General features: G+C 41.0%; 1 protein-coding gene across 2 annotated transcripts; it reads left to right on the top strand.

The window, feature by feature from the left end:
• The first annotated feature begins 362 nt into the window (after window positions 1-362).
• mtpap (mitochondrial poly(A) polymerase) lies at window positions 363-13,727 on the top strand. 2 transcript variants are annotated; one of them, XM_069667633.1, is made up of 9 exons: window positions 363-549; window positions 1,102-1,268; window positions 1,402-1,635; window positions 1,767-1,991; window positions 3,669-3,880; window positions 6,678-6,904; window positions 8,739-8,831; window positions 8,936-9,009; window positions 13,000-13,727. In XM_069667633.1, exons 1-9 carry the CDS (start codon window positions 363-365, stop codon window positions 13,336-13,338), a joined length of 1,758 nt encoding a protein of 585 aa, XP_069523734.1. In that variant the 3' UTR covers window positions 13,339-13,727. The 2 variants fall into 2 exon arrangements, with proteins under 2 accessions (XP_069523734.1, XP_069523735.1); XM_069667634.1 differs by having other exon boundaries at window positions 442-549; window positions 1,140-1,268.
• The last annotated feature ends 673 nt before the right edge of the window (window positions 13,728-14,400 follow it).

Here is a 14,400-nt window from a genome sequence, read left to right as displayed (position 1 = left end):
TCCGTAGGTTTCGTTTTCCCTTTCTCCTGTTTTCGCAGATGAAAAACAAATTTCATGTGGCTGTCTTGCTGAAACACAGGACATCACCTTCCACGGAATCGTTGGGTGTTTTCCTGTGGGAAATATAATTTTGTAGTGGCTCGAAATAAAGTCTTCATATATATATATTTTTTTAAAAAGACGTTTGAGTACATTGTATATTGGACTTATGCTTTTGGCCTGATTCAAAAGATGAAATTAAAATAAAAGTTAAATGTGACCGCTAACAAGGACAGTAAACATTTATGTTAAAATTTTCGCCTATATTATTTCTAAGCACAATTTGTCCAGTTTGGTACCTCTCAGTTGCCGTAGACAGGGCTATGCTCATGCGCATTTCTGTTCTTTTCGCAGCAGCAATGGCGTCCTCCTTTGCAGTGTGCAGGTTACATATGAGGGGAAGGGGCAGCCTTGTGAAGTACCTACAGAAAGTCGATAAATTAATTCACAGAAATGTCGGAACAAACATCGTTCCTGCGCAAGGTGAAGCACTTCGCAAAGACGAAACTGGTTAGTATTTCTTGCTCAAAATGGACCAACTAAGCGTACTAGTAGCCCCGACACAATACTGCATCTCGTTGTTAACGTCGTTCCAAACTTCATTCAGAAATCGTTAAATTTTAGGTGGCCTTGGTTTGTGTTCAAAATGCGTAGCATATTTCTTGAAAAAAATCCATAATTCAAGACATCATTAGGAGTTCGGCCATTAGTTTTTTCATTGTAGAGTCCATGTTTAGTAAATCTAGTCAAAAACGGTTTCAGTGATTACAGATCAAATTTGGTTTTAAATAGTGCTGCTTTGTGAATGCCATACATGCCGAATTTAAGCGTTCTTAATGAAACTTACGTATGTGATATATGACATTTGCCAAACACTGCTTCTACCTGTAAAATTGTCAGTTTGGCGTTGAGTTCTTGGGCCACACCTGGAACTAACAGGGCTGAAGTCTTTTCAAAGCTGGTGCTGCAAAGTTTCTATGACAACAAATTTGCTCTTATTACACCAAGATATACAGCTATAATACATACATCTCTACTTCAGTATCCTATTTGTTTTGTCAGATGAAACGGATGGACTTAAATCTTTTTATGCTGCCCAGGCGAAGAGACAAGAACAGGCAGATAGATCTGTTCTCATCAGCTGCCTCTCCAGAACCAATGAGAAAAAGTTTGTCACGTTTTTATCCCGACATGGAGATATCAAGAAATACTTCTTTTATGAAAGCTATGTAAGTAAAACTCTTTAAAAAGTATTATTTTGCAACATTTTTTTTCAATTTAAGGTGCACATATAACAAACTTCACTTTCCTAAAATGATTGAGGTGGATGATTAAACTTTGTGTTTTGATGTTCATCTCCAGGGCATGTATGCAGTCGTAGAATATGCGAACCAGGAAAGTGTTGCCTCTTTACTTAAAGATGCAGGCATCCCCAGTGTCAACCATGAATCCCTGGTGCCTTTTAAATCAAGACTGCTGTCACTGAGGAACATAGGCTCTGCTGACTCATCAAACCAGCAGTCAGGCCAGCTATGCCAACCACAAACTACCATTCCCATCAATGAGCTCATACAGAAACTGTCCAGAGAAGAAAGTGTAAGTGGAAAAACTAATCGGGTGACTTAGATTTAATTTTGAAGTCGTATCAATTTCAGTAGATGCCCTAAAGGCAAAATCTGGTATATACCTCAATGATTGTGTTGACCTTTCTCCTCATTTCACCTCAGATAGACCAACAGGTAACCTCCCTGACAGAAGCTTATCAGCTAACAGAAGAGAATAGCCGACTGCGCTTCCTTGTCTGCTCTTTGCTCAAGGACATTGCTGCTGCTTATTTCCCAGAATGCACCATCAAGCCATTTGGCTCATCGGTGAACGGCTTTGGAAAGCTGGGCTGTGACCTGGACATGTTTCTGGACCTTGATAGCATCAGTGGGAGAAGAGCAAAGATGGTAATAGCAGGGGGTTGGGGTTATCTATTACAAGGTGTCTAAATGAGAATGATTTGTGAATGCCAAACTACCAGCTAACAGGCAGATTTAGTTAATATTATTAGTTTACAGAATAATGTTTGATTAATAACAATAACATACTAACTTAATAAAACTAACTTACTAATTGGTCATAATTAAGACATAATGCAGCATATCTTTCCAACAGCAACAAGTAAGCCTTCGCACTAAAAAGCAAAGCAATGACCAGTTTCTGTGGTCAGTCGCCACCATTTCTGTTCTGAGTGGCCCCACGCTGCAGGGTGAAACTGAAGACAGCTGTTTCGAGCAAAGAATGATACAGACACGCTCAGATACTTTTTACTACAATTATTTTTTACTCTTTGAAATTTTTAATTCCTTGAGTAGATGAACATTATATTGGTTTATAATTTACATAAGTCAGTTACTGTTGCCTGGTGTCACTCCATTATTATATATTGTTAAAGTAAAAATCTCTGAGATTTTCATGTAAATAAATATCTGTTAAGTCACTATCTGTCGCCGAATGAGGGTGTCTGTGGCGTCATTCGCGTAAAAAATCCCAAGCGGCGCCCAGTTGGTCACGCGGTTTCCATCAGCCAGCAGTGGTTGGTCTGCCAGAGAGGGTAGGCGGCGCAAAGCGGCTGCTTTTCCGCTCTCTGCAAGTGCTGCGAGTAAACAGTAATCCACTATGGCTGAACAAACAAAAATAAAAATAAGAACAAAAATAAGTGAAAATCCAAAGAAAAAGAAACAAACTCGACGATCAGATGAAGGCAAACAGTCTAAAAAGGAAAGCAACCGTCAGTGAGGAAAATCAAGAGTTACAACCGTTACAAAGGGAACCAACCATAGACGTCTGGATATGAAGGAGGTGTACCCCCGTAACTACCGTTTATCGCCGTAAGGTGCCGCGAGAGAACAGATCTGAGATCCTCGAGATTATAACTTGACGTGACATGCACCAAAAGAGGAGACTATATACATTTCATAACAACTAGTGCAATCATAGTAACACTCCACTTTGTGTATATATTTAAATAGTTTATATCGTACTAAAATTTAGCTTTACTTGCAGCAGATAAAAGAGTGTATACATGCATTTGTCAACAACAATAACTCCCCCTGTGACAAACTGGAGATTACTGTAGAAACGGATAATAAATGATAATATAGTAAAACACAGTTGTAAAAGTACAAATACGTCTTCATAGGAAGTAATAATTATAGTAATAATTGTGACCAATATTGCCAGTGAACACGTCAAATGTCTGTGTACACCTACATGTATGCATCTTATTGATGGGACACAGCTACGGACACAGTTACGGACATGTAACATTCGGTGAATTAAGTTTTCAGCTATTTTGATAACTGATAAATATTTTAAGCATTATAAGCACATTTGCAAACTAAATATCTCTGGGTTTTGGACTGTCGGTCACTTAGAATAAGACATTTGACGACTTCTTAAATTGTAGGAATTTTCAACACTTCAAAGCTTATTTTTTTGTTCCATCAAGGGATACTTGGCGCAAAATAGTGCATTTGCAATTTGGCAACCTAATTATGTCATTGTTTAATAAGAAGTGCTTTAAATACCATATCTATAGAGATTTAGCATCATTTAACATCTCTAAACGCTCTGTGTTGCAGCCAAAATCAGGCCTGCTCCTGGACTACCAGCTGAAGAGGGCCAATTCAGAGCGAGCCGTCACTCAGAGCATCCTGTCAGTCATTGGGGAGTGTGTGGACCAGTTCGGACCTGGGTGTGTGGGGGTGCAGAAGATCCTCAATGCACGATGTCCTCTGGTCCGCTTCGCTCACCAGGCCTCTGGTTTTCAGTGTGACCTCACAGCTAACAACAGGTATTCAACATACTGTGCACATTAAGAGAATGGGTCAGTTTCGTGTAGTCAAGGGGTAATGTGTTGAAATGTCAGTTCAAGTTCGTCATGGGCCTCTTGCTTCACAGAAACTGCAACTTTTCTGTTGTCCTGAATATTGTTTTGGCCTCACTGGCATTGCAAAAGCCCCGAACAGAAACCTGATTCTGGCAGGAAGTGCTGTGATATTTCAGTTGCATGCCACAGTGAAACTGAACAGTAGGGCCAAAAAGGGGGCTTGTTTGTGTTTCACTTCTTCCCTTTCAACCTTAAACATACTGTGGTCGCTGCTGATGGTATAACTCCGACACGCACACGCCTGCTAACGTACAGAAAACCACACAGCAGTTTCGAAGGAAATAAAGTTGAACTGTCTTCTGTGGGTGGAGGTGAGGGGGACTTTTCTACAATAATGCTGAGATCTTTGAAGCAAAGCACTTTCCTGCCTCTCGTGTGTGTGTGTGTGTGTGTGCAAAAGAAAACTAACCACAGCTCAGTGTGACTGGCTGAAGGCTGCTCTCTAGTGGTGGTATCGCTGTGTTTTTAGTTTCGCTTATGTTTCACATTCAACACACAGCATTTTATTCTCAGTGCTCAGAAGGCGGTGAAGAATTGTTATCAAGTAGGTGTTCAAAATATGCAAATGTTTCTGTTCTAACCGCTCTTTGTCAGGACACTTTTTATCTTATTGTTCTGTAAGCATCATGTCTAATTAAAGGCCTTCAACAAACAATTTATTTGAATACAAATAAACCACAACACAGAATTCAGACAGGATATTCAGAAGGAAAAGATTAAATTCAGCTCAAATAAGGCAATTGCACTTCTCAGTTACATGGACTTCTGTCAGGGCCTTGGATTTTTCCAAGGGGACTAAATGATTTACATGCACAGTGCTCTGCACATTATTTAAAGTCCAGGGACCAATGTTTGAGAGTTAATATTTCTGAGTTGGGTGCAAACCATTGGAACCTGTTGGGGAATTCAAATAGTCAAGTGTAGCTGGAAACTGAATGAGGAGATTATATTATATCTATTATATAGATGCACTCTTGATAATTTATTCTTGCAGTAAGGCCTTTTTGTACACAAACAAATTTGCAGATTAAGTTATTTATATAGATTTAATTTGTATTTACAGATTCTACACAGAAATGTAGAAGGAAGGCAGGGACATGGATTTTAGGGACGGCAAGTGTTCTTGTTTCTGTTTGAACTACGCTTGTAGTCCGAGTAATATTGACCAATCACGTATCAGCAGGCTGCGGCGTATGCGGGAAAAACTGTGGAGAGCAAAAGAAGGCGGAACGTAATCCGCTGTAATGACATCCCAGCTCCCATCAGCGTCACCTGGCGATGATTTAGCTTCTTATTAATCTCTATAAACAGACATCTGCAGCAAGTTCAGCTCACAATCTGTTCTAGATCTAAAATTCAACTTGAGACAAATTTCCTGATGCTGTGTCACAAAAGCCGTTCAGTGTTCAGATTTCCCGACTTCCTTGAATGCATCAGAAATGATCGATCCAACCTCAACAAACGAGCATTTAAAAGTAGTTTTCTTCTCCTCTTGAGGACAGACCTGTCAAAGCTTCATTTTGACTTGTTACTAATCTGCATCATGATGTTGTTATTTCAGCAAACTTCAGAGCCATTAAAGTCACAAGAAAAAATTGTTTCATTTTCTGTAAACAATGCAGCACGCGGAACAGGAAGTCTTGACTGAAGTCGTTTATCGCTAACCGCTGGCTACACGCCTGGCATGTTGACCGCTGTGTCCAGAGGCTATATCGTTGTCAGACTTTTGCAGATGGGATCCGAGATTGATACAGATTTAATGATGGCTAGCCTACCAATCATAAAGCATACAATGATGAGAACCTGAAACAGATTAGGTTAGAAATCAGAGTGCACTGTGGTACACAAAATGTTAGATATAGTTAGTGAGTAAATAGTGGCAGCATGCATTAAGACAACATCACTAAATCACATCTAAAACACTTAAAAATGTTCCTTAGTTTTAGTGTCCTTTTGATTTTTATTGAGTAATTTGAAAGAAAACTTAATCCAAACAAATCCCAAAATAATGTTCACACTTTCTTAATGAGTCCCCATTTACAGTGTAAAGGTTTGTGTTACCTGGGGACTGGTAACAAACCCTAGAAAAATATCCTGCATGTGGTGTTCCTATCATTAAGAATTAACTTTAGCCCATGTAGTGGGATTTCAAAGAATTCACTCCCCACAAGAAACTGTCAAAGGATTCTCAATGGTTTAGTCATAATGTTAAATAATGCAGAAGTACAGTCACTTAAGGGCGGAACAACCCAAAAAGTCCTGGATTAGTATTAAGTGTTTTATACTGATGCTTTCTAGAAATATATTCTGAACAAAAGTATAGAGGGGTGTGTATGCTCTTGGTAAAGAGCGAATGTTATTCTCCTATGTCCATCTCAATGTCCATTATTCATAAGGACAGACATACTAAAACATGTAATGATGTGAAGGTAGCCCAGTGACTAATCCAAAAACTTTACATCAGTTTTAAAGAATCAACAAGGACAAGTAGGTCATGTGCATTTTGCCTTCTTGGATGGCAGGGTTTTCTGTTTGGAGGCTCGGAGCAGAAAACAGAATTCCTTGCAGTAATTGTAGACAAAAGAACAAGCTCAGAAATGAAGTGTTCGGCCTGCACTTGTGTCAGAAGTCAACACGAGCCTACGCTTAAATGAATAACCACAACAAAACATGTAGCAGTAATACGGTATGTTCTCCACAGGGTGGCGATGAAGAGCACGGAGCTGCTCTACCTGTACGGAGAGCTGGACCCGCGTGTGCGCTCCCTGGTGTTCACTGTGCGCTGCTGGGCCAGAGCTCACGGCATCACCAGCAGCATCCCCGGCGCCTGGATCACAAACTTCTCCCTCACAGTCATGGTGTTATTCTTCCTGCAGAAGAGGAGTCCTCCCATCATCCCCACTCTGGACCACCTCAGGGACCTGGCAGGTACCACTAAGCTCCACTTTTCACTCCCTCCTTGTTTTGAACAACCAACTGACCATTTATTACATTACCACATCAGACACAGAAACCAATCAGTAATCAGACTTATTAATTTAGCCATGGAGTTCTCAAGACATTTTTGTTTGCAAAAGTGATGTTTTCTGGCCTCTTTTCACACAAGTCTCTATGAGGTGTAGCTTGTTAACAAATGCTTCAATAATGTACCAAAAACTGAGATTGCAGCCCGGGCCATTTTCTGCATGTCATCCCTTCTCTCTCTCTCCCCCACATTTCCTGTTTCTCTTCTGTGTTCCCAGTGGCATTAAGGCAAAAATGTCCCAGAATTATAATCTTTCATATAATAATTCATTGACTTTTTTAGGTAGCTACAGGCTATTTTTTTAGCATTTCAACTCTTGGCTGCATAATGTGGCACTGATTGTTTTCCTCCCTGGAGGGCCTGATTTAAAGAGTATGACGTGTTGCGCTCTGTCTTTATGCTTCTTCGACCTGTCCATGATTGTTTAAATAAAAATATTGCCAATAGCAGCTGATTTTCAACCTCAGTCCTGTCATGCTATTATGGAGCTAATGCCATTATAGTAGGAAAAAAAATGCTATTTCGCTCTGTGCCTTTGGAGGATGCTATCCACTTCTCCAATGGGCCCTGGAAAACCTCCACCAGACTATGTAAAACATCTGACGGAGGCCATGGAGCTCGCTAAACTACACTTCCTTAATCTAGGGCGCCCACCTCCAATGTCATGTCTCGTTCAAAATCATCATGTTTGAAATGTAGACTGTAGACCTGAAGAGTTTTTTAGACATATTCTCGTCATATTTAGGATTCTGTACCGCTCTAAGTCGTTGCCTGCAGCGATCAATGTCCTTGACTGGAAAACAGTAGTATTTCACTCCAGCCTCTCTCACTGGGCTGTTCCTTTCAGAGGGGCGCAATGCATGCTGGGTGTTGTAGGAATGTAGAACGGGCGAAACCACAAGCTGTTTGTACGACTTTCTCCACAGCTATGTCGCCAATTTCAAATATTATTGCTTCGGGCGATCATGGTGGCTTTTCCCAGGGACGTATTGCTCCTTTAATGCCAAATATGACCCAGCTACCAACCAAGAGTGCCAAGCATGTCCTTCATCAACATTTCAGAGTGTCTACAGTTGTTATTTTTTAATCCAACTATCCCAGTGGTTTCCATTTTAGCTCTGTAGATAACTTAAGAGCGTGTCTTCCCTTGTTATTACCATGTATAAATCTGTCCCGAATGTGAACCACCAGTCTGCCTGCAAGTTCACTGCAGCTCCTCCGTCTCTGTCTCCTTCCTCTCTCTCTGTCACCTTGGCTGCCTGATAATTGCCTTCCAAAAGCAATCTACCCCAAGCCCAAGCCCCCACCCACCTCCTCCCGTCTCAACCCGAGTTTAGCGCAGACTCTATCACACAGAGTGCTTACAGGACAATAAAAGGCCCATCACTCTGGGAAGGTCGATGACCCCGCCTCCTCCAGACACACAAGCTAAAGCACAGGCAGCTATTTAGACAGTGGTGTAACACACACAGACACACACCACCAGCAGCAGCTTGATTGTGGTGAAGGAGATCAGAAACAAGGGCATTGGTGGAGAAGTAAACCAGCCAAGCAAGGACATGATCCTCTGCTTTCAAACACGCACATGTACACGCTCCTTCTCTCTCTCCTTCCCTCTGTGTCTGTCTGTTTCCTCTCCTCGAAAGCTCCGTCACCATCCATCTGTGTCTTGTTTATGGCGCTCATAGACCTGTTAAGCCAGTCATTTACCTTGTATCCCCGCTTTCCTCCCACAAGGTCCCGCGGACAAGAGTGTGATTGAGGGGAACGACTGCACGTTTGTCAGCGACTTCAGCAAGATCCAGCTCCAGAGCAACACAGAAACACTGGGTGAGCAGGAGAGCGTGGAATCAGGGCTGCAGGGCCACAATTCACTTTGATTCATACCGATGTTTCTGTCAGCATTTAACTCGACTTTTCTCACTTTGTCTCAGAGCAACTGCTGTGCGAGTTCTTTGAGTTCTACAGCACCTTTGCATTCAACAGGTTTTCCCTTAATATCAGAAAGGTATGTATGGTTATCAAATTCACCTCATCTATTTACTTTTTTATAATAACAATTCCTTAGATGACAATGTGAAAGAGGATGCTCAAAGTGACGAACCTACAGAATACTCACCTAATGATGCTTTATGATGACTTTCAGATAAACCTTGGTATCTAATAAAAACATCCCAATACCAGTTAAAATCAACCAGTATCCCTAAAGTGACACCTGTAACAATAGAGTACGTCATTTGCTATCTTTTTTCCTGCTTAACTCCATATCCAACCTGTGATTGGACGCTACTAGTTGCATAAAATGCTGCCATCACTCCTCCTTGTTTAAATACAAATACATTTAAACTGCCAAATACAACATACTGGACTTCACCGAACGATACACTATATCGGTTGTAGCTGCTGGCATCTCACATCTCACATTTAATTGAAGAAGGTTTACCCGTGATTAAATAATAGATTGACGTGTAAAATGCTCTGCCCGTAGAAAACTCTGCTGCACATCAGATCAAGTGCCTCCTAAACTAACAAACGACAGAGCGGTGTTTCGGTTCAGTGAGTAACCATGTGAACTGGTGACTTTCAGCTGCACACATCTGTGGTTGTCGCAGTTACAGCAGCTGTTTTAAACGGGAAGAGAATAAATAGCTGTCCTTGTGAATGCCTCTTTGTTTTTTGTTTTTAAGAGGAAGAGAGCAAGTCACTTGTTAAACCGAAGCACGGGTCCCCCCGAAACAGCTCGCCATCGGTTGTTTGGGGGTATTTTGGCTTTAGGGCAAGTGATGTTAAGCAAGAAAAAATAAATGCATGCATGCATGCATGAAACCTGTGTCTGCACCGCAAAGCAACACAACTAACTTGTCAAACCAGCTGAAAAAACAGCACAAAGTGCAGCATGATGAGTGTATTACGGCCAAGAGGAATAACGTCGCTACTGCTCGTCCTCAGTGTCAAGTCAGACATCCATATTTGCGACTCTGTACTGCGCGACACCATATCAACCCCACTCCCAAAGACTGAAATTACCAATGCAAAATTTGTACATGAAAGCAGTGCTTTGTTTGTTTACATGTGAAAGTACATTAAAACAATGTTGTCCCTAAAATTAGTCAATAATGGTGATCTCAATATTGATCAGAATAACCTTGATTATCATTCTGGCCATAATCGTGCAGCCTAGCTGAAGCCAGACACCTTTTTTTACTAGATCTTGGTACAAAAGGATCCAATACAGGTATGGTTTGACGGTGGCAGTTTCTACAATACTTGGTACGGTCTTAATTCGGTCAATTCCAAAAAGAATGACCAGCACTGATTCCCAGCCCTAGTGCCAGCTTGTAGCTTTCCAAAAACACATTTCTTCTGTTATAACAAAAGGTTTTAAACCTCCTTTTGTACACCGGGTGTCAAATATTATGTGCACATTGTAGCACAGTATGAAACTGTCTGATTGAAGCCATAAGGACATTGAAGGAACATTAAAGTCACCAAAAAGCCATCACTCTAACAGATGGATGAAGCCAGCAACTTTCCACGTCTTAACAGGGCTTTAGTCTCTTTCTTGTGGACCTTGCAGCAGAGCACTGACTGAAACTGCAATATCATCCTCACTAATAAGCTGAACCAATAAACCAGGCAGGGTCAATATTAGCTTGTTGTTCCAGAAATGGAAAGATTTGTTGTGATAGAATTTTGAAAGACTGTATGTTACTTTGTTTGTAGAGCACTGGTCTTTAAGGCAACCCATTTAGAGGATCCCAATCACAGTGTTTTATGTGCTTTATTTTAGAAGAAGTGAATACTGGCCTAAACTTGATTTTGTAATTCTCAGATATGTTTATTAGTAAAAGCATTGAAAAGATAAAAATGGTCCATCAATCACATCATGCTTGGTCGGATTCTAATCTGGTTTTAGAATCTATCCGTGGCATCACTGAGAAACTCGATCATAAAGAAAAAGTCTTTTCAGAAAGAGCTTCCACACTGAAGGAAACCCAGTTCAGCCTCCTTTTAAGTTTCGCTCCCAGCTTCAGAGCTGAGCTCCAGCAGAGAAATCTGTTGGTAATAAAGGCAGCGTTCGGTTGATGGCGTCTTCCCACACACACAGATGACAGCTGTCCTTGTCATATGTGATTGATGTCGGCCCCACAGGCCCGGCGCCCTTGAGCTAGGATCCCAATTAAGAGCTCCATCAGGCTACGTGTAAACAAACACATATTTATTCTATTTGGACCCGCACTCTGCGGAGTCATAAAACAGAATAAATCTGTCAAAGAGAAAAAAATAATTGTAGACATACAAAGAGGAATGAAGAAGAGAATAAAGAGTAAAGTAACATTTTTAAATATGAAGGCTAATAATTAAAATAAATTAGATTTTTAAAATATCTACTTTCAAATGTATTTGTTCAATTATTTCTTTGTATCATTACGCATGAAATAATTTCATGCATATACATAAAACACCTTTTCACTATTTACTTACTTATTCCTATAAATCACATTTTATGGCACTCATATGACTTTATAACCTGTCTGTGCCTGTGTAATACTTTTTAATGCACCAGGCACAGAAACACCTTCCATGATGGGACATTAAGTTCTTGTAAGAGAAAAGATCAAGCCAAAATTGGTTTCTAAGTCATGCTTTCTCTCAAAGGTAATATAAACAGGATTATTAAAGGCTAATTTGTGCTCCCTACATCAGGATAGTTAATTAAGCTACCTTATAAAATTTGCAATATTTAAAGGAGACTGTCAGTCAAAGCTGGTGTTCTCTGTAATCGATAGAAGCAATAATATTTGAAATTGGCGCCATAGCTGTGGAGATAGTTGTACAAACAGCTTGTGGTTTGGCCCATTCTACATTCCTACAACACCCAGCGTTCATTGCGCCCCTCCCTATGAAGGGAACTACCCAGCGAGAGACGCTGGAGTGAAATACTACCGTTTACACTGCAGGCAACGGCTCAGATCGGTACAGAATCTGAAATATGACGAGAATATGCCGGTGGATCGTCTTAAAAAATCCTCAGGTCTGCAGTCTACATTTCAAACATGACCATTTTAAACGAGACATGACATCGGAGGCCTCTTCCTACCATAATGGCATTAGCCCCCCATAACAGCATGATAGGACTGAGGTTGAAAATCGGCGAACTGGCCCTTTTAATAACATCCTATTTATCAGCTTTTTCTTTTGCCCTCAGAAATTTACTTGATGAAGTAGTTGTTCACGCTCTGGTGGCACTTGCTGGTGCTTGCAGAATAATGAATTGATGCCTGTGGGAAAGAAGGACCCTGCAGCCTAATATATGAGACTAATATCAGGTTTGACACAGCAGTGGAAGCCTGCAGGTAGACGGTGGCCATGACCCATACCTATAGGCTTTCACCAGAGGAGCAACAGCCATAAATCTGCTTTACTGAGCAACAATTCTCTGGTTCACTCCCCTCCTCTGACTGATGGCTTTATGTTGCCATCTTCTGTTCCCCACAACTCCACCCCTTTATCACTCCTGCCCCTCTTACTGTCAGGCTTTAGGCAGGATACGGCATGCAAAGCACCCTGGAAGGTTCTTGACTTCTCTCTGACCCACGTGTTAATGGTTCATTTGAAGGCCATGAGTGCAAGACAGAGGCATGCTTCCACTGCTAAAATCTTGGCATGCATAGCAGGTTTTCATATCAAATTCATGTCATTATTTTATTGCGCTTGATTTATTCTCACTTTCTCAACTCAAGTCAACAATTTTCTACAAGATCCCTGTCCAAGCCTCATCCGCTCCCGTCCTCTAGCATGCAGAGAGGTGTTTCAGTTTACACACTCTACTTAATTTACTTTACTCTAAGTGCCGCAGATACAGCTGCAAAGTGCTAAAACCATGACCAATGAGATAGATGGACCATAACATACTGTACATGCAGGCCTTATGGCTGCTGCTGCTGCTCAGGAATGTGTATTTAACTGACAGAATTGTCCCCTACTTTCTCTGCAGGGCAAAGAGCAGAGCAAGCCGGAGATATCCCCCCTGCACATCCAGAACCCGTTTGAAACCTCTCTTAACGTCAGCAAGAACGTCAACGCCACACAGCTAGAACGCTTCGTGGCTTTGTGTCAGGAGAGCTCCTGGCTGCTCCAGCAGAGTGAAATGAAAAAACCCAAAGGTGCTACAGGAGCCAGCACTAGCACACCTTGGGGACTTGCTACCCTCCTCCTGCCCTCCCAGGTTGCAGGGATCAAAGGTCGCAAGAAAAGGAGACGAGAGCCGGCCAGTGAGAGGATCAAGAGCTTGCTGGAGTCCTTGAAGAATAACAATCAGCAAAAGCAAAGCTAAGACTCGGCTCCATCCTTATACTATTAATTTAATTCACTCTATGGTGGACATGTGGTTTTATTGCCCAATGACTCCTTGAGGAGGTGAGGAGCATTTCTGAAGTGCACTGTAGTTCCAAACATGGACACTGGAGGGTGTTACTGAGTTCTATATGTGCATATGTTTGGGACCTGGAATAAGGAAGTGATTATGTTCTACTTTCCAGTAGACTTACATACTCTGTTGTTATTACAGTCAGTACAGTGGATACTCATGCAAGTCCTGCCAAATGTTCATGTAGGACGAAAGAAGGTATATCCACAGGTTCGTTAGATTAAAAATTGATTTTAACATCTGTTTACACCTTAAACATCCCTACTGATGTATTTTTGTATTCATGGAACAATACAGAACAATATCTGTAAGTTGTAAGTTAATCACAGGTTCATAAGAGAGCAGAAAAAAGCCTTCAGTCATTCAATACAATAAGAAAATACAATATAGCGTTTACCACCTTTTCTTTACCAACAGTATAAAGTAATAAAACATATCACAGCCGTTTATTCAAATTGTTATTTTATTTCAATTATGTAATTCCTCTCTTTGTCTCTGACTTAGTCTCCGAACATCCTACTAGAGCCATGAGAAGACTGACATCTAAACAGACCTGAAACACCTTTAGCTAATCACACTGATCATCAGCATTTTAACCCAAAGCTACCTTAAAGAAAGCTAACTTTAATTATTTATCAACACTCACAATCATCCACACAACATGTCGTTGTAGCATTGCTGTAAAAACTCTTGTCGCAGTAGCATTTTAGCATGCAAGCTAAGGGTTACGAGCCTCAACTCCTAGGCCTGATCCCGGGCAGTCCAAACTTCCTTTTGTTTACAGAAAAAGAACCCGTTTTCTTCTGATTTACTTTAATTCATTGGTCTTACCTTTGCCTAAATTATAACATCATGATGCAGATTAGTCAAGTCAAAATGAGGCTTTGTCAGGTCTGTCCTCAGGAGGAGAAGAAAACTACTTTTAAAATGCTTGTTTGTTGAACGGAGGTCGGATTGACCATTTCTGAT

Source organism: Semicossyphus pulcher, unplaced genomic scaffold, assembly GCF_022749685.1.
Source record: "Semicossyphus pulcher isolate SPU_LCO1_2020_fin unplaced genomic scaffold, fSemPul1.0.p SCAF_18, whole genome shotgun sequence".
NCBI lineage: Eukaryota > Metazoa > Chordata > Actinopteri > Labriformes > Labridae > Semicossyphus > Semicossyphus pulcher.
Note: the sequence above shows the minus strand (reverse complement) of the source record. Positions and strands in the feature narration are given on the sequence as shown.

Coding starts and splice junctions, on each gene's coding strand:
- mtpap (XM_069667633.1), top strand. CDS start 363: ATGCTCATGCGCATTTCTGTTCTTTTCGCAGCAGCAATGGCGTCCTCC. Junction 1,269..1,401: donor ACTTCTTTTATGAAAGCTAT/GTAAGTAAAACT, acceptor GTTCATCTCCAG/GGCATGTATGCAGTCGTAGA. Junction 3,881..6,677: donor GACCTCACAGCTAACAACAG/GTATTCAACATA, acceptor TGTTCTCCACAG/GGTGGCGATGAAGAGCACGG.